Source organism: Passer montanus, unplaced genomic scaffold, assembly GCF_014805655.1.
Source record: "Passer montanus isolate IOZ18808 unplaced genomic scaffold, ASM1480565v1 scaffold109, whole genome shotgun sequence".
NCBI lineage: Eukaryota > Metazoa > Chordata > Aves > Passeriformes > Passeridae > Passer > Passer montanus.
This window is the reverse complement of record NW_024357502.1, coordinates 1,125,451-1,144,874: the sequence shown is the minus strand read 5'-3', so window position 1 is coordinate 1,144,874 and position 19,424 is coordinate 1,125,451. Positions and strand designations below refer to the sequence as shown.

The window sequence follows — 19,424 nt, the reverse complement described above, 5'->3', positions numbered from 1 at the left end:
TGCACGGAGCACAAACAGGTTATGGAACAGGGATTGGGAACAGGGATGTGCTCAGGGATGAGCACATGGAATTTCCAGCCTCTACTCCAATTTTTGGGGCATTTTTCATGCCAATCAATGCCACTTTGGGGTCTCCCCAAATCCCGCTCATTTTTCTGGAATTGGGCAAAAATGTTGTTTTTCCTGCTGGTGTCCCGCATCCTGCACGGAGCACAAACAGGTTACGGAAGAGGGATTGGGAATATCCAGTGGTCTAAGAGGAGAACATGGAATTTCCAGGCTCTACACCAAATTTTGGGGCATTTTTCAGGCTTTAAATCCCTCTGATCCCAACCAACACCACTCTGGGAGTCTTTCCAATTCCTGCTCTTTTTCTGGAATTGGGTGAAAACATTTTTCCTGCTGGTGTCCCGCATCCTGCATGGAGCACAAACAGGTTATGGAACAGGGATTGGGAATATCCAGTGGTCTGAGAGGAGCACATGGAATCTCCAGGCTCTACACCAATTTTTTTTTTTAAATTTTCAGGTGTTTTTGCTTTAAACACCTCTAATCCAAATCAATGCCACTTTGAGGTATCTCCCTAATTCCCAAATGCAGGAAATCCTAAATCCTGCATTTGGATCCCTCTTCCAGACAGGGATTTTTCCATCCCCACATCACCTTCTGTGGTGGTGATGGAACTTGAGGAGGAAATTTGAAAATCAGCATGGAATTCACAGAATTAATGCTTTTTACTTAAAACCTGCATGCACGAGATGCAGCTTTAGGGGAGGCTGGGAAGGTCTGGAGTTGTGAATTTAAATTTGATAAAATATTCCAGGGAATCACGGAATGTTTGGGTTGGAAGGGACCTTAAATCCCATCCATTTCCAACCCCCTGCCATGGGCAGGGGCGCCGTCCACTATCCCATTTTTCCCGATGAATAAAAAAAAATATAAATTATATAAACGTATATAATTTATATTAAATATATCATGGAATAATTCCCATTCCAGGAAGGAACCCAGCTGTTTGGAAGGAGCACAGCTTCTCCAGGCGGTCTCCATAAATCCAGAGCCCAGCAGAGCAGGAGATGGGATGGGACCCCACATGCAAAGCTGGGGGGGTGTCATGCATTCCTGCATTCCCAGATCCATATTTTGTGGGGGAAAACGGCTTGGGACACTTCCCAAGGGTGCTGGGAAGGGAAAAAAAATCCCACCAGGATCAACGTTCCAGCAGCTCCTAAAGGCACAACCTCCCAAAATCCAACCTGCTGGGGCTTGGCTCTTCCAAATTATCCCAATTTGTAAAAGATTTTCTGGGCAAATCAGATCTGGCAGAGGCTGAGGGCTTTGGATGCATCCCATAATCCCAGTTTTTGGCTGTGGGGACCTAAAGGAAGCGTTGAAGTGACAGGGACACAGCGCTGATGATCCTTGGGAAGCTGGCACTGGATCATCCCGAGGGTCTGGAGTCAACTGAGCACAACCCCAACCTCTCCAAACTTCCAGAACCCAAAAAAACATCCAAGGTTTTCCAGGCTTCAATCTCCTGGAAAGAGCCACAGGGAATCTGAAATGTTCCCAAAAACACCAGGCTTGGAAGTGGAATCCAGGATAACAACTTTATCCCAAAGGGGAATTTACTGGGGTTACCAGAGACGGAGCTGCTCTCCCAACAGGAACAGGAGAGCTTGGAGCACTTCCAGTCATCAAAAATCGGGATTTGTTTGTTTTTCCGTTTTTCAGCCAGAGCAGATTGGCAGCTGCTCCTCCAGGAGAACCAGGGAGTGATTGTGCCAAGGGAAAGCAGAGTTTGGAGTCACCCAGGGCCTGCTATCATGGGTTTGGGGATAATTATCACTCCCTGGACCTCCAAAGAGCTCCTGGACGTCTCCAAGCCCTTCCCCAGGAAGGCTGGGAGCTCTCCTGGGTTCCAGAGGGACATCAGAGGTGTTGGAAGCTGATCTGTACCTTTGGAAAGCTCTTCCCAGCCCTCCCACACACCGGGAATTTGGAGCTTTTCCATCCCAGCACCTTTGGGGCCATCTCCCACCCTGTGGGACCTGCTCAGGTCCATGGAATGTTCTGGAGGCAGCGCACATTCCATGCGAGAAAACCTTGGGGTGCATTGGGATGACTGAGAGGAGCTGGATGGATAAACCTCCAGATCAGGATGGAAAGGGATTGCAGCTGGAGCTCTGACCCCCAAACAAACCCACAAAGGTGGATCTGGAAAAGTCTGGGAGCATCTGGGAGCTGCTGGGATCTCCAGACACCACATGAAGGTGCAAGCACCGAGACATTAAATATTAGGGATTAATTAAGCTGCCTACAGGACAGAAAATCCTGCAGGATTTGGGATGGGCTGTGCAGATCCACAGTTTATTTTCCTGAGAAGAGCTTTGGGATAACTGGGAGTGCCCATAACAAACCCACAGAGGTGGATCTGGAAAAGTCTGGGAGCATCTGGGAGCTGCTGGAATTTCCAGACTCCACATGAAGGTGCATGCACTGAGACATTAAATATTAGGTATTAATTAAGCTGCCTACAGGACAGAAAACCCTGCAGGATTTGGGATGGGCTGGGCAGATCCACAGTTTATTTTCCTGAGAAGAGCTTTGGGATAACTGGGAGCACCATTAACAAACCCACAGAGGTGGATCTGGAAAAGTCTGGGAGCATCTGGGAGCTGCTGGGATCTCCAGACACCATGTGAAGGTGCAAGCACTGAGCTATTAACCATTATTAATTAATTAGGATGGCCTGGGAACTGCTGGAATTTCCAGACAACACGTGAAGGTGCAAGCACTGAGACATTAAATATTAGGAATTAATTAAGCTGCCAACAGGACACAGAATCCTGCAGGATTCGGGATGGGCTGTGCAGATCCATGGGTTTTTTTTCCCTAAGAAGAGCTTTGGGATAACTGGGAGTGCCCATAACAAACCCACAGAGGTGGATCTGGTGAAGCCTGGGAACTGCTGGAATTTCCAGACAACACGTGAAGGTGCAAGCACTGAGACATTAAATATTAGGAATTAATTAAGCTGCCAACAGGACACAGAATCCTGCAGGATTCGGGATGGGCTGTGCAGATCCATGGGTTTTTTTTCCCTAAGAAGAGCTTTGGGATAACTGGGAGTGCCCATAACAAACCCACAGAGGTGGATCTGGAAAAGTCTGGGAGCATCTGGGAGCTGCTGGGATCTCCAGACACCACATGAAGGTGCAAGCACTGAGCTATTAACTATTATTAATTAATTAATCTGCCTACAGAACACACACAAAATCCTGCAGGATTTGGGATGGGCTGTGGAGATTCCCAGTTTTATTTCTCCAAGTAGAGCCTTGGGATAACTGGAAGCGCCCATAACAAACCCACAGAGGTGGATCTGGTGAAGCCTGGGAACTGCTGGAATTTCCAGACAACACGTGAAGGTGCAAGCACCGAGACATTAAATATTAGGGATTAATTAAGCTGCCTACAGGACAGAAAATCCTGCAGGATCTGGGATGGGCTGTGCAGCTCCCCAGTTTTATTTCTCCCAGCAGAGCCTCGGGATAACGCGGGTTTGGAAGCCGGTCCCAGGATTAGGAGTGAAAGGAAGGGAAAGGCGAGCTCGGCGCTGTCCCCACCCCTGTCAACAAACACCACCTCGGAGAGAGCCGAGCTTTGTCTCAATTAATCCGGGAGGGGAAGAAAGCAGCGGGGTAAAAGCTCCTCTTTTAGCTCTAATTAGTGCATTTGGGAGGATCGGGTTGCGCAGGGCCCCGCTCCAGAGGCACTTTGCAATTCCAGCGTTTCGGGCTCCATTGAGAGCGGACAATCGGGGCCCTGCCAGGTGAGGGTGAAAGCCCGAGCGAGCGCATACTTACACCCGGGATATCCTGGGAGAGAGAGACACACCGGGGTGATAAGGGACAGAGATAACCAGGAGAACAGGTTACAGGCTGAGCCGGCCCCGCTCAGAATTCCCCCCGGGATTCCCGGCGGGATGGGAGGCAGCGGATGTGCCTGGAGTGAGGAGCCTCGGGAGAGCTCGGGGGGATGGACAGAGACCCCTCAGGGGGACCCCTGGCAGTGCCCAAGGCCAGGCTGGACACTGGGCTTGGATCTGCCTGGGACAGCGGGAGGTGTCCCTGTCCGTGGATGGGATGGGATTTAAGGTCACTTCCAACCCAACCCATTCCAGGATTCTGGAGCATCTCTGCCCTGGGAGAGCTGGGAATGTTTCCTGGAAAAGGGAGAATTCCAGAGAATCCTCAGAGTCCCTGAAGGGGCTCCAGGAGAGCTGCAGAGGGACTGGGGACAAGGGACAGAGGGACAGGACACAGGGAATGGCTGCCACTGGCCAAGGGGAGATTGGGCTGGGATCTTGGCAAGGAATTGCTGGCTGGGAGGGTGGGCAGGGCTGGGCTGGAATTCCCAGATTGGCTGTGGCTGTCCCTGGATCCCTGGCAGTGCCCAGGGCCAGGCTGGACATTGGGGCTTGGATCCACCTGGAACAATGGGAGGTGTCCCTGCCCATGGATGGGGTGGAAATGGGATGATCCTTAAGGTTCCTTCCAACCCAAACCATTCCATGATTTTATGACTTTATGAACTGAGCCAGGCTGGGGTTTGGTCACATTTTAACACCACTGAGCATGGAGCTGCTCTCCTCCTGTCCCACCACCTTCCCAGCCTCTGCCACAATCCCAGCTCTCTGCCTGCCTCAATTTCCCAGCTCTCCCAGATGCTGCATGGCCAAACTCCCAGATTTTGGGTGTCCCTTTATTTTAGCACTTTACTGTTAGCTCTGAATAAACCTCTCACTTTCCCATCTTGGATTTAGGTCACAAATTCACTGTGTATCACAGAATTAACCCGGCTGGAAGAGCCCTCCAAGGTCCCCAAATCCAACCATCCCCAGCATTTCCACATGGCCCTGAATAACCCAGGGATAACACAGCCCATAAAACACCAGTATAAAAACAACCCCGTGAGGTTTAAAAGTCCTTTTAAATCCAGTGTAGCCCCCGTGTCCCTCACTGGTGCCCTTGGGGTGTCCTGAGGTGCTGTGACATCCGTTTTCCTCATCTGGAAAAGGAGAGGAGCGGGACCATGATGACACAGAGGGAACCCCAAAAGTTCACAAACACTCCGAGGTCGCTCACAGAATCAGAGATCCAGAGAATAATTTGGGTTGGAAGGGATCTTGAAAGCCCATCTAGTGCCACCCCTGTGCCACCACTGTCCCAGGGTGCTCCAAGCCCGTCCAACCCGGCCTTGGGTGCTTCCAGGGATGCGGCTGGGTTTGGATTAACCATGGAATCACAGCATGGGGAGCAGTCTGAGGTGATTTGGGGTCTCCCTTTCTCCTCGAGGAGGAGGTGGCGAGTTTAGGGTTGGGACCACACTTCCAGAAGAACATTCAAGGCCCCAGGATCCCTGGAAGTGTCCAAGGCCAGGTTGGACAGGGCTTGGAGCAGCCTGGGACAGTGGGAGGTGTCCTGCCCACGGAACTGGATGGGCTTTAAGGTCCCTTTCCCACCCAAACCATTCCATGATGCCACGAGGATCCCCTCCTGCCCTCTCCTCCGTGCAGGACCCAGCGCTGCAGCGCCCGTGCCAGGAGCCGCTCGGAAAACGCTAAATTCCCACTTTTTGGCTCATTCTCCGTCCCACCAGCTGGAAAACGACCTGGGAGGTCTGCCGGGAGCAGGAGCAGAGTGGATCCTTCCCAAGCCAGCTTGGAGCTGGACCAGCGGAGATCATCTGGGAGACCCACCACGGGCAGGGGGTGACAGGCAGAGCAAATCCCGCTTTTCCTGGGGCCTGCGGCAAATCCCGCGGCGTTCCCGGCTCGCTGCCGGCCCGCAGGACTGGCACAGCCCCCCGGGAGCCAGCCCGGAGCCCCGGGAGCTGTTCCCGGCACCGCTCCAGGGCTTGGGATGGAGCCGTGCGGAGCATGTGAACTGCGGCCCTCAAAGGATGGATTGAGGGAGCGCCGGAGAAGGGAAAGAAATGGAAATAAAAAGGTAGAGAGAGATAGAAATGGGAAAATAAAATAGAAATAGAAATGGAGGTAAAAATATGGAAATAGAAACAAATAGGAATGTAGAAATGTAGATATATAGAAATAAATATAGAAATATAGACACATAGAAATATAGAAATATAGAAATATAGAAATAAATACAGAAATATAGACATATAGAAATATAGAAATATAGAAATATAGAAATATAGAAATATAGACATAAATACAGAAATATAAAAATATAGACATATAGAAATATAGAAATATAGAAATAAATACAGAAATATAGAAATATAGACATATAGAAATATAGTCATATAGAAATATAGAAATATAGAAATATAGAAATAAATACAGAAATATAGACATATAGAAAAATATAAAAATTAAAAAAATATAAAAATACATAAACAAATAAATATATAAATATATATAAAAATATATATGTAAAAATATATATAAATGTAAAAAATATATAAATATAGAGATATAGAAATATGGAAATATAGAAATAGAGATTAAAAACAGAAATGGAAAAAAAATAGAAAATAAAATCTAGAAATAGAAATAAAATATAGAAATAAAAAGAAATAAAAATTGAAAGAAATAGAACTATTGAAATAAAAAGAAATTAAAAAGAAATAAAAGTATAGAAATAGAAATATAGAAATAAAGAAATACAGAAAGAAATGTAGAAAAAAATACAGAAACAGAAATGAAAACAAAAATAAATAGAACTACAGAAATAAATAGAAATAAAAATATAGAAATAAAAACATAGTAATAGAAATAAAAGAACAGAAATAGAAATAAAAATAAACAGAAATAGAAATAAATTTAGAAATAAACAGAACTATAGAAATGTAGTAAAAACATAGAAATAGAAATTAATTTTAAAATAAATACATAGAAATATAAATATAGAACTATAGAAATTTAGAAATAATTAAAAATAAAAATACAGAAATCCCAATAAATATAGAAGTAAATAGAAATAGAAATACAGAAATAAATATAAACAGAACTACATAAATAAAATTCAAAATATAGATATGAAAAATAGAAATGTAGAAATAAAAAGAAGTAGTAATAGAGAAATACAGAAATAGAATGGAATAAAATAGAATATTCTCAGGTGGAAGGGAACCTACAACAACATGGCCCAACCATTTCATGACCAAAAATTGTTCATGCCATTGCCCAAACACTGAAAAATTCAGGATAGCCACTCCTGCCTGCAGCCCAGCACATTTTAAAGGATTTTAGAGCTGGAGGTTCATCTTTACAGCAAAATTTTCTGGTAGGACAAGGAAAACTCTGCTTAAGAGCCAATAAAAAGAAGGACCCGCAGCCAAGCCATTGGATTTTGAAATGTGAGATTTGGGTCGACGAGATAAAATGGGATTTTTCCATCTGAGCTCCCTCTGTCCACCCAGGGCCGAGATCTTTGCTCACAGCAATGGAAAGAGCTGCTACAGCACGATGGGGGTGGAAATTCTCCTGGGATTTGAGGGCCACACTCACTTCTCCAGCAGGATGAGGGCTGTGGTGGGGTTCACACGAAGGTACTTGCACGTGGGCTGTCCGTAGTCAGCCAAGTATGTCGACCAATCCCACTGGATGAACAGATCCAGGAGCTGGAAAGGAAAAACAAACGGGGTTTGAAAAAGCTGGAAAAGGCTGCAGGTGTTTGCCTGGAAGCTGGCAGAGGTCCTGGGCAGGTGGAGTTATCCATAAAAAGAAATGAATGCAGGTTTTATTAATTTGTTTCATATTATTCTGTTAAGGTTTCATCATTAACTTGATTGTACTTCATTATTAATTTATGAATATTTAACACTGATTAATGCAGGGTTGTATTAATTTAGCCATTGAGCATTGCTGCTCTGTGATCCCTAATTTTGGGGATCTGAGGGACATTTGATGTCTGAGGCACCTCAAGGACGTGGGTGACAAACAACCCCAGTGCCCTGACACTCTCGGCTATGGCAGGAGGGAACTTTTGGGGTCAAAATCCCCACAAGCTTCTTCCGTCCCCAAACAACCCCCAGTGTTGTTCTACCCATTCCCCACAGATTTCTCACCACCCTGGGCTCATCCCAACACCCTCCAAGTGCTTTGGAAGGGCCTCCAAAGCCCAGAGGAGCTCGGGGGGTTATTCTGGGTGAGTGCAGCTCCCGGAGCTGGGAGTCCCAGGTGCTTTCCAGACGTTGGTAAGAGAAACCACCAGGCCTTGGCAGCGGGGGAAGGAAAAGGGATTAACTCGGCCATCCGTGACGGTCCCTGCTCCAGACCGCCAAAATTCCCACCCGCAGCCCTTCGTGCCCACAAATGACCCCGCTCCTCCCAGCCAGGTGAGGGATGGGCAAACAACAGCCCAGGTTGCCCAAATGCCCTCTTCCCACACTGTCCCTATCCTTATTTTCCTTAAAAAGCCAGGAGCTGCCATGCCCTCCTCACATGAGGATTGCCTCACCTCAGTGAGGACTTGGCTTCTCCACCCACCCATGAGGGCACAGGTTCGCTGTGTATCACAGAATTATTCCGGTTGGAAGAGCCCTCCAAGGTCACCAAATCCAACCATCCCCCAGCACTTCCACATCCATCCCTGACCCATGGGTTAGAGATGTTCCCTAAATGCCCAAGTTCCCTAAATGCCCTCTTCCCACACTGCTCCTATCCTTATTTTCCTTAAAAAACCAGGAGCTGCCATGCCCTCCTCACATGAAGATCTCCTTCCCTCAATGAACACTTGGCTTTTCCACCCACCCATGAAGGCACAGTCCAATGCCCTCTTCCCACACCATTCCCATCCTTGTTTTCCTTAAAAGCCAGGCTCTCCCCTGCCCTCCCCACATGTGGATCTCCTCACCTCGACAAGGACTTGTCTTCTCCACCCACCCACAGGGGCACGGCCCAGGATTCCCGGGATGCCGCCTTCACCTCTGCCCCATCCACAGCAGGTTAATTAAGAGCTCCTGCCGTTCCCCCCTCCCAAAGATCCCGTCTTGGAGCGCCGCCGTGACCACTCTATTTGGGGACAGGCTGCCAAGCGCGTGGACGTCTTCATCGCCCGCTCGGCGCGTCCCGGTGCCCACCACCGGAGCTGGGAGAGGCCGGGCCCGTCCGCGGCCAAGCGGGGCCCATAGAGGCCTCATTGTCCCCGCGTCGCCATGGTTTTCCTGGAGGCCCCGGCGCTGTTTAACAACGCATCCTGCCCCGCCAAGAAGGGGATTTAGCTCCTCCGAGACCTCCAGATACAAAACAAAAATGTGCAACAAGATTCTTTTTGACTATGTAGGTCAGGGCAAGGAAAACAAGCTGTCGGGAACAATCCCCCGGGCTGGCGGGGGGGATGGATTAGCCGGGACCTAAGAGGGCTTTTCCAGCCCGGGTCCCGCTCGGCTTTGTCCGGCGGGGCCTTTGTGTTGAACTACAAACCCGAGCTGAACATCATTGGCAGGAGGTTTTTCCAAGGGGGCACCTTCGAGAGAGACAACCTTAAATATGATTTCACAGGCGCTTTTCAGGCCGAGCGCCGGGGCCAAAACGCTTCCGCGGGGCTTGGCGGCTGCTGGGAGGAGTCGCTTGGTTGTACAGGCTCAAAGGGAACCCCCACAACGCGCCAAAGACCTCTTGCTGGTGGCCCCCGGGAGGCTGAACGTGCCTCAGGCAAATCCCAAACAAAGCCTGAACGAGTTCTTGCCATGGAAAGTGCGTGGCCGGAGCATCCAGGGGCCAGGTAGCCATTTGTGGGGAGAGGGAATAAAGAACCAGGAGGAAAGGGATGAAGGAAGAAAGGAAATAAAAAAAGTGAGGATTAGGAAGGGTTTGGAGAAGATGGAATTAAAATGTCAGGAGTTGTTCTGGCAGAGGCTTGGGAGCAGTGCAGGAGCTCGGAGGGACATGGAGCTGCTGCAGGAGCCAGGCTGGAGAGCTGGGAATGTTCCCCTGGAGAAGGGAAGGCTCCAGGCAGAGCTCAGAGCCCCTGGCAGGGCCTGCAGGGGCTCCAGGAGAGCTGCAGAGGGACTGGGGACAAGGGACAGAGGGACAGGACACAGGGAATGGCTCCCACTGCCAGAGAAACTCCAGTGACCTGGAGCCATCGACAGCAGCTCCACACGAGCCCAGGTGTGCCCAGGTGGCCGAGAAGGCCAAGGGCACCTGGGCTGTGCCAGCACTGGGGTGGCAGCAGGACCAGGGCAGTGCCCGTCCCCAGTGCTGGCACTGCTGAGGCCACAACCTCAAATCCTGGGGCAGATTTGGGCCTCAGCCGGGGGGGTCGGGCTCTGCTCCAGGGAACAGGGACAGGAGCAGAGGGAACGGCCCCAGGGGAGCCTCAGGGTGGGCATCAGCAGGAATTTCCTACATGGAAAGGGCTGTCCAACCTGATGGAGACCCTATCCCTGTAAGAACTTGGAGGATCCACTTGGGGACATGGGTCAGCGGTGGCCTTGGCAGTGCTCAGGAAAGGCTGGACTCGACCTCTGAGCGCTTTTCCAACCATATTGATTCCGTGACTCCCAGCGCTCCCACCTCAGCCTGGACCTTCCCGGAGCTCTCGCAGAGCCAGACCACCCCCAGGTGGCTCCCGACAGTGACGGATGGGCTGTGTATTTTCCAACTCTTTGCCCACATCCATCTTTTTTGGCTCGGCAGGTCCGCGGACGGCCGGGGCCAGCACCTTTGGCCCTGGCTGCCGGCGCTCCCGGCCCGGCTGCGGGTCGCGCTCCGGAGGGGAGAGGTCCTGCAGGAGGAAGCCCGAAGACTCAGGGAGAGCTGCCTCCAGACGATTTATCTGTCACATAAATGTGGTTTTATTGGTTTTACTGCTTCAACTTTTCACCTCTGCTGCTAAATCTGAACGGGCCGAGGGGAAAGGAAAAAAAGGGAAAGGAAAAAAGAGCCGGCAGCGCGGGGCTGCCGCGGGTCTGCCGGGGGAGTTTCCAAATCAAATATGCAAATACCATTAATTCTTTAAACTGGAGTCTCCCCTTCAAGGCCATAAATCAAACTCGACAGCACATCCACTGGGGGGTGGGGGGGGAGGAAAAGGAGAGGAGGGAAAGGGAAAAAAGAGGAGGAAAAAATTAAAAGGAGCTTTCACCACGGTGATGTGGGAGTGGGATAAGATCGGGAAGCTGCAGACGTGCTTGGGGCTGGGGACTTGCAGCTTCCCAGGGTTACAGGAACACCTTGAGGAGGAGCAGGGAGAGGTGCAGGTATAGCTTTATAAAAACGGAGAAGTAGAGGATGGTTTGAAAAAAATGCCAGAGAAAAGGTATTAAAAAGCACTAAAATTGGTTTTATACACATACATGAGCTTGTATCCAAACTGAAGTGTAGAATTCAAGAGAAGGAAATGTTGGAATGAAATAATTAAACTGGGAGCCAGTTCCCAGCCCTGTCCCTGCTTCCCCTAGGAAGAACTTTCCCCCCCATTTCATGGAATCACGGAATCATTTAAACTGGAAAAGACCTTTCACATCATCAAATCCAACCACCAGTTCCACCTCAAAACCACTTCCTTTTCTCTCCTCCTTGCAACGTCACCACCTCAGACTCTTCAAAAAACGTCCTTTTTATCCAAGCAGACAAGTTTTCATGCCCCTCACCTCAAGCAGAGGTCAAGGATGGCTGAAAGGTCCCTGCAGGAGGAGATGAGGCCGTGGTTGGGCTCGGCATCCCCCTCCAGATGGGAAGGAGAGCAGGGACAGTTTGTTCTGTCTGACGACAGCGTGGAATCTGGATGGAATCCTCCCAGCCAAGCCAGGAGCACTGGAATGCGAATCCAAACTGACTCCAAACACGGTTTGCAAGCCCTGCCAGAGCTCCTGGAACCAGATCTAAGCCACCACCGGCGTTCGCACGCTCCCACCCGTGTCACAGTCATGGAATCATGGAATGGTTTCGCTGGGAAGGGACCTCAAAGCCCACCCAGATCCAACCCCATGGACAGGGACACCTCCCACGATCCCAGGTGGCTCCAAGTCCCAATGTCCAACCTGGCCTTGGACACTCCCAGGGATGGGCCCTTGACTGCCCCATCTGGCCCAGCATCCTCCAACAGGGAATTGCACCAAAAACTCCTGACCTGCAGGAAATTCCCATGGGAATGCACCAGTTTTCCCAGGAAAAGGGACAGGACTTGGTTGCACAAGAGCCATCCCCTCACTGTGGTTTTCCAGTCCTTTAGGGGTGGCTACAGGAGGAGGAGGAGGAAGAGGAGGAGGAGGAGGAGAGGGAAGATCTCTCTTCTCAAGGAACCCCATGGAGAAGACAAGGAGAAAAGGCTCCAAGGTGCTACAGGAGAGGTTTGACCTCCACACAAGAAAGAAATTCCTTGGAGGGAGACCCATCTTCCACTGGGACAACTTCCCCTGGATGTGGTGGAGATCCCACTGCTGGAGGTTTTCGGGATGGACAGGGCAGGGCTCCTTCCATCCATTCCGTCCCCACTCCAGGTTGGGCCAGATGAGCCCTCAAGGTTCCTCCTAACCAGGGTGGTTGTGTGATTCCATCCCAGAAAAAAACTTCCCTCTGGTCCACCACCAGATTTCCTCCCAGGGACAAGGTGGAGCGCCGAGAGGGATTTGCTGGGATTGGATGGATTTGGATTCCATCATGATGGATTGGGGACAACTTTCCTCTGCCAGCACCATCCCAGCAGATGAAATGGTGCCAGGGTTGATGGGAAATATTCCATAAAGAACTAAACCCTTCCTTCCACAAAAGCCTAAATTAGGGAATTTGGTCCTTGTTTCTGCAAGCACACCCAGCTGGGTCGAGGTGGGGTGAGGTCTTCCTCACGGTGGGATTTTGGGGACACTCAGATCCCCAGGGAGTGACAGCGATGCCACGTGGTTATGGCCAAGTTTTGTGATGAGTTTTATGTTCCCAGGGCATGGAAAAGCATGAATTCAGTCAAGTTTGGTGTTTTCCCAGCTGGAAGCAGCACTCCTGCTCTGAGCCCTGCTGAGGGCCACGTCCATGAGCTGGATCATGTCCCTGAGTGCCCACTCTGGTTTTCCATGGAAGAAGGAGGAAATATTTTCAGATCCAAGGTGAAAACAGCTCTCAAAAGCTCCATTATCCCTCCTTATCCTCACAACCAGAGTCTGATGTTCCTCTTCCCAGGGTTTTTGTACCTGGCATGAACAACCTCTGACCCAACACCTTCCACAAACCAGCTTTGATTTGTACGAGATCACACCCTGAACTTCTAAACCTCGGGAGGAATTTCCTCTAAAAAGCTCCTTTCCCTGACTGAACACCACAGCTCCTCAGGAAAGGGGACAACGAGAGGCCACCCTTGTCCCCACCTGGAGGACGGGACAAGACGTCCCAGTGGGATCAGAAAACAGTGGTGACACCCAGTCCTGCTGGGGACTTCCATGAAAGACACACAACTATGGAAAACCAGTGGCAATTCTCAGTTTGTCCACGTCCATAACCCATCCCACCACCGGTGGAGCAGCCCCTTCCACCATCCAGCAGGGAATTGTCACGGATCACAAAAAACCCAAGGAGCTTCCAGCAGCAGCAGCCACGGACAAGCACAGTCCAAATAATTTATTTTGGGGAGGTTTCAATTACGCCTCGTGGGAAAGGAATACTGAAAGAGAAAGAAATATTCCAACCCCTGGGAAGACGTGGGGTTTGGACAATAGCGTTCCCAAAAAGAAAAGGCACCGGGAATTGGAACATGATGTTTGTTGTTGAATTTGTGAAAGGCACGGAGGGGGAAATCGTGGCCTAAGTGAAAACAGGAGCGGATCTGTCACTGGTTTCACTGGAAAGGAGGATTTGCTCTGGGAATTGGGTGTCCTTGGGGTGAGGGGTTGGAGAGCACCCGCAAGGAATTGGTGATGGACAAGGAAAGGGATCAACACATGGAGCACAGGGAAGGAAAATCTTAATTTAGGTGGTCCCTTAATTACCTGGATTTCTGAGAATTACTATAGATCCAAGAGTCCTGCTTGGACCTCTCTGTGAGACACAACAACCACAAGTGACTCCTCCAGGTCTCCTGGGATGTCCCACCCAGGGATGTCCTCCTGGAGAGAACAGAACCAATTCCAAGCTCCTCACCTCACATTTAAATGGGCTGATCTTGCAAGTTACAAGCAGCAATTTAACTTTTTTTTCTCTTTCTGTGTGCAAAAGTCAAACAGTTCCTGGAAAAAAACCCCAACAAAACATGAGAGGAATCTGGAAGGATTTATGGCAGCCAGGACAGTTTGTAACCGAGAGAGGTTTGAGACCAACAAAACCCAAATCTGTCCAGTCTGCATTATTTTCAGCTTCACATTATTGCCTGTTTATAGGTTCTTGTATTCCTGATAGCCCAGATTTCCAGGGAAAGGTCTCCACAAAGCTTTTTTTGCACAGAGATCTCCTGGTTTTCCAGCTGCAAACATTCATCGTTTATTAGGAGGAAAACCTCTGGCTTTCCACCTCTGCCTTTCCACCTGCTTTGAAGCCACGCTGGAATTACGTGCGGTTGACTGTTCTCCTCTTCCCAAAGGAATTTTTCCCAAGGGTCTTGTTAAAAACTTTGTAGGATTTTACCTCAGAAAATTCGTGGTTTTGAGCACCAGGAGTGGCTGAGGGAGCTGGGAAAGGGGCTCAGCCTGGAGAAAAGAGGGATCGGGGGGACCTTGTGACAGCTCCCTAACAGGAGGGGACAGCCGGGGGGCGAGATTTGGGATCTTATCCCAGGGAACAAGGACAGGAGGAGACGGAACGGCCTCAAATTGTGCCAGGTTGGATATTGGGAAGATTCCTTCCTGGAAAGGGCTGTCCAGAGGGGACGCTGAGGATCAGCACCACGTGTGACAGGGGTGACAGCCCTGGAAAGTCCCCCCAAGCTGCGCTCAAGGCCTGGCTTCAGTCACCCACTGGATCCCTGCCCGCAGGGAAAGCTCCGCTAAATTCTAGGGAAATCCCGAGTTTCTCTCACCCATGGCACAGCCCTTGGAAAATAAAAACACGCAAGGTCTGAAAATGATTTGGTGCAAAACCCCTGGGATTTCAACGTTTCGGGATCGAGTCGTTCCCAGCGATAACACCCGGACAGGGGGATTTTATGAACGGCCACGGGAACAAAAGAAAGCGGAGCTTCTGGATTTAGTGGCCAATTTGCACTCCTAAAAATAACCCCTTGGACTCATCCCATTCTCCAGGCGGGTTCAGGAGTTTGCAGGGAAGGCAAGGCGGATTCCCACCCTCTGGACCCTCCGATGGCACACGGGGACAATACTGGGCAGGAGCCAGGAGGAATGAAAGAGCCTCGGAAGAGCGTTCCGCAGGGAATTCCACTATTGAATAACGCTTGGCTTTTCCATTGAGCCGCCACAAAGGGGGATTCATTCCCCAGGCAAAGATGGCTCCTGCAGCAGCATCCCCCGGATCGGGTTCTGGTGGAGCTGCACCCAGCAAGGATGGGGCTGGATAAACCCTCCGGGATCAGCATCCGGCACCGCAGGGGAGAAATTCGGGATGTGATGTTTGGAAAGCGCTCAGGGTGTCGATAATATTGATATAATATTAATACACTTGATATTTTAATTATTTTATCCCAAATTAATGTAGTTATTTCTGATTTATTTCACGCTTTTTCTTTGTCCCAGGATGGGCTAGCACCTTGCCCAGTCTCGTGAGCATAAGTACTTGTAGTGCTATGTTCCTCCTGATTTTAGGGTTAGAAATCAGCAGCATGTACCAACATTTTATAAAGGGGAAGGAATACACCATAATTTATGGGCATGTTTTCTTTGGAACACACTTCTGGAATAACCTGAAAAAATCTCTGCAAGTGTGAGATATATATAGATATATATCTATACATATATATATATATATACTTGTGTATATACACACAAGTCTAAATACTCCTTAGAGGCTGTTTTGAAGGTGTTTTGGGGAGGAGAAGGTGGATTTTTGAAAAGATCCGTGGTTGGGAGTTGGTGGCTCCGTGCTCAGGTATCCCATTAACAGGGAATTCCTTTTCCACTGCTGCATTCCAGGTGTTCACAGCTTTCTGGGTTTCCCTGCCTGACCCACACATGCAAACCAGTGGCTTCAAAGAAAACATTAGGGAATAACGTGGAAATTCCAATATTTCAGCAGCAGAGGATTCTTTAGTCAGGGAAGAGTGACCATGAGCACAAAAAAAGCACAAAATGCCTAAAAACAGGAAAGGGGGTTCAGAGGAGACAAATCAGGAGTTGTCCAAATAAACCTATAGGAAACATCTCCAGCATTGTACAGTTGGGAAAAAATCATCCCCAAAAGGGGGAAAAAAAATCACTTTAATGCCACTTTTCCAGGAGGGAGCATTCCCAACTGATCGACGGAGCAGCCGGAGAGCTTCGGGGCCGAGAGGGGTCAGTGCTGCCCACCAGCAGCAGCCCAGGCACCTGCAGGGAGCAGGTGACACCGAGCCAGCTTTTGGGACAGACAGAGCCCAGCGGGTGCCACCAGCACCGGGCTGGGACACCCAGACCCCCAGCCAGGCCATTTCCCTTTGAGGGATCCCACCAGCAGCAGGGAGCAGGGATGGGTGAGCAGCAAACCCTGAGGATTCCTCCTTTCCCTAGTGTCAAAACCCTGTGAGGTTTGTGATGTTTGAACATCCTGATATCTCCAAAAACCACCGGCATCACCTCCCTGAGCCCCAGGGGGCCAAGCACTCCACGCTTCTCTTTCCTGTTGCCGCTCAGCTGATGCCAAATCCTCTGAGAAGCTGCAAGTTTTTCTTGTGTTTACATGTTAAAAAAAGGGGCTAAAAAAAAAAAAAAAGGAAAAAAAAAAAAGGAGGTGACCTCTTGCTCACCCCAGGCAGGCTGTGAGGAGCTGCCGCTGCCTTCACCTCCGGCTGAACTTCCAGATTATCTCAGCCAAGATTCACCTTGCACTGAACTTGTACCCGGAGCACGGCACAGTCACGGAGCCCTGATTAAACATTGCAGCACCACGGGACCATAAATTTATACATTTAATGAGGATTAGCAGCGCTTCCTCCCGCCCTCCTCGGGCTGGGGACCGATGGAAGCGCTCACCAGCACGGGTTGGACATGGAAAAGCTGGGAATGAGCAGGAGACGAAGCAGCTCCTGTGCCGTTCCCTGTGTGCGGAACACATGGCAAATCCAGCGGGAGCAACCCATGGAGGGCTTGCATTGCTTCCCACCCAAAAAAAACCTCAGGAAAAAGCAGAAATGCAGTGGGACACGGCGCTCCAGGAGCCCGTGGGTCCCTTGGCCCAGCAGGAAACCGTCCGCAGGCCGTGGCCTCCTAAACTCTGGCTGCCCTCTTCCCACCGAGCGCCGCATCCCAGCGCCGTCCTCCCGTCTCTTTTCCAGGACGGACGCGTGACGGGAGGCAGAGGCGGCTGCTGCCTCCTCCTCCTCCTCCTCGTCCTCCTGCTGCTCCTGTCCCAGCTGCCACGGAGGGAACGGGAGAGCTCCGCGCTCGCCGACGCCGGCCGGGGTCACTCGGCCGCGCCAGGGGAGAACGTCTGGGCGGCGAAATGGATCCGCTCAAGTTCAAGTGCTTGGAATGCCTCCCTCTTTTTTTTTTTTTCATCTCTCTTTTTTTTTTTTTTTTGAAGAAACTAAACTAATACATCCCTGCTTTTCCTGATAACTTCCTCCTTTCCCTCGGAGGTTTTGTTTAGCAGATCCATTGTTCTCGGCCAGCCTTGCCCTGGGGTCCAATTTGAGAGCGTTCTCATTTTTCCCCCCCTATGTAACTGATGCTTATTTCTTTAAGCTCCACTGTAAACACAAAGCACACGGCAGAGCCCTGGCCCGCCTTTGCAGGAGGCAGCCTCAGCCCTGGAACTGCTTCTCCGTGGGGTTTTTTTTTATTGGAAACAAAAGGATTGGGTCTCCTTGCTCCAAGGAGTCAAACACCTGCGGGATGCGAGAACCCGCGGGTGGTCCGGCGGCTCCGTGACCCTTTTCTGCTTCCAGAAATGCGGCTTTGCTAATTAAAGACTTCTTGATTGTTCGTTAGGGGCAGGGGTTGAGGCAGCAGGACCCATTGGAGGTGGCCTGAAGGTCCTTGGGGTGCTCGGGGTGAAGGAGGAGCCACCAGAGCCTCCCCTGGGAGGGGTGGCACAGGGGGACCAAAGTAAACAAATAGAAAAGAAATCCTTGGAAGAGGCGAGAGCATTTTAGATGGTCCCAGGGACATGCCAAGAGATGGGGATTTGGGAAGTGTGGGTGACAAGGCCACCACTGACCCCTGTACGCCAGTGCCACATCCACAGGGCTTCGAAATCCCTCAGGGATGGGGACTCCAAACCTCCCTGGGCACTTCCAAGGCCTGAGCACCCTTTCCATGGGGAAATTCCTGCTGATGTCCACCCTGAGGCTCCCCTGAGGCCGTTCCCTCTGCTCCTGTCCCTGTTCCCTGGAGCAGAGCCCGACCCCCCCGGCTGTCCCCTCCTGGCAGGAGCTGTGCAGAGCCACAAGGGCCCCTGAGCCTCCTCTGCTCCAGGCTGAGCCCCTTCCCAGCTCCCTCAGGGATTCTGCAGCCCCTTCCCAGCTCCCCCAGGGATTCTGCAGCCCCTTCCCAGCTCCCTCAGGGATTCTGCAGCCCCTTCCCAGCTCCCTCAGGGATTCTGCAGCCCCTTCCCAGCTCCCTCAGGAATTCTCCAGCCCCTTCCCAGCTCCTGGAAAAGGTTTCCCAAAGTGGAAGTGTCCCGGGCCAGGCTTGGAGCACGCTGGGATAGGGAAGGTGAGGAACAGGGTGGAACCAGGCTCTTTAGGGTCCTTTCCCACCCAACCCATTCCATGGTAAAAGAGGAGGATTTAACATTCCCACTCACTCCAGGTCTGCCTGGGAGCATGGCCGGCCTCTTTCCCCCTCCACAAACCTCCTCCTGCGGAGAAAGCCCCGAGTTTATCTGAACCTGTTCCCTTTTTGGTGGATCCAAACCATCTCGGGGACTTGGAGTTTGCAGGGAACCAAAGCGTGGAGCCAGAAACTCCAGCGGAGGACGTGCCACGCTTTTGGCAACTTGGAAAAACTCCTGGATGACCCAAGTTTGGCTCCTAATTAATTACAAGCCCCAAATCCTGCAGGACACACATTCCTGGGATTAAAATGATGCTGAGCAGGAGCTGAGGCAGGATTTGATCCCGTGGCTGCATCCGCCAGACGGCCCCGGGCACGGGGAGCCCCGGCAGGATTTATGGATATTTGTTGGAGATAAAAGCAACCCAAGAACCTCTGGGAAACAAAAGCCAAGGCTTTTTCCTTGGAGTGTCACAGTAACCCCTGGACGGCCCCGCGCTCATTGTCACAGCCCTGGAAAGGTACAAACAAAGGGAACTTTGGGTGCCAAGAGCTGGAGCAGCAGCGAGAGGAGCGGCAGAATTCCCTGTGCAGCCACTTCCAGG

At 50.7% G+C, this 19,424-nt stretch overlaps 1 protein-coding gene across 5 annotated transcripts in view; it reads right to left on the bottom strand.

The window, feature by feature from the left end:
- Window positions 1-19,424, bottom strand: part of EXOC6B (exocyst complex component 6B) — a 299,883-nt gene that overhangs the window by 4,275 nt on the left and 276,184 nt on the right. For 2 of the 5 annotated variants that reach the window (XM_039723879.1, XM_039723905.1), the window contains 2 exons: window positions 7,538-7,650; window positions 3,867-3,878 (listed from right to left, as the gene is read on the bottom strand). In XM_039723879.1, the coding sequence (XP_039579813.1) occupies window positions 3,867-3,878; window positions 7,538-7,650 (125 nt within the window). Of the gene's footprint in view, window positions 1-42; window positions 418-3,866; window positions 3,879-7,537; window positions 7,651-19,424 lie in introns of those variants that run through there. The other 3 variants (XM_039723889.1, XM_039723915.1, XM_039723895.1) reach the window with 2 other exon arrangements.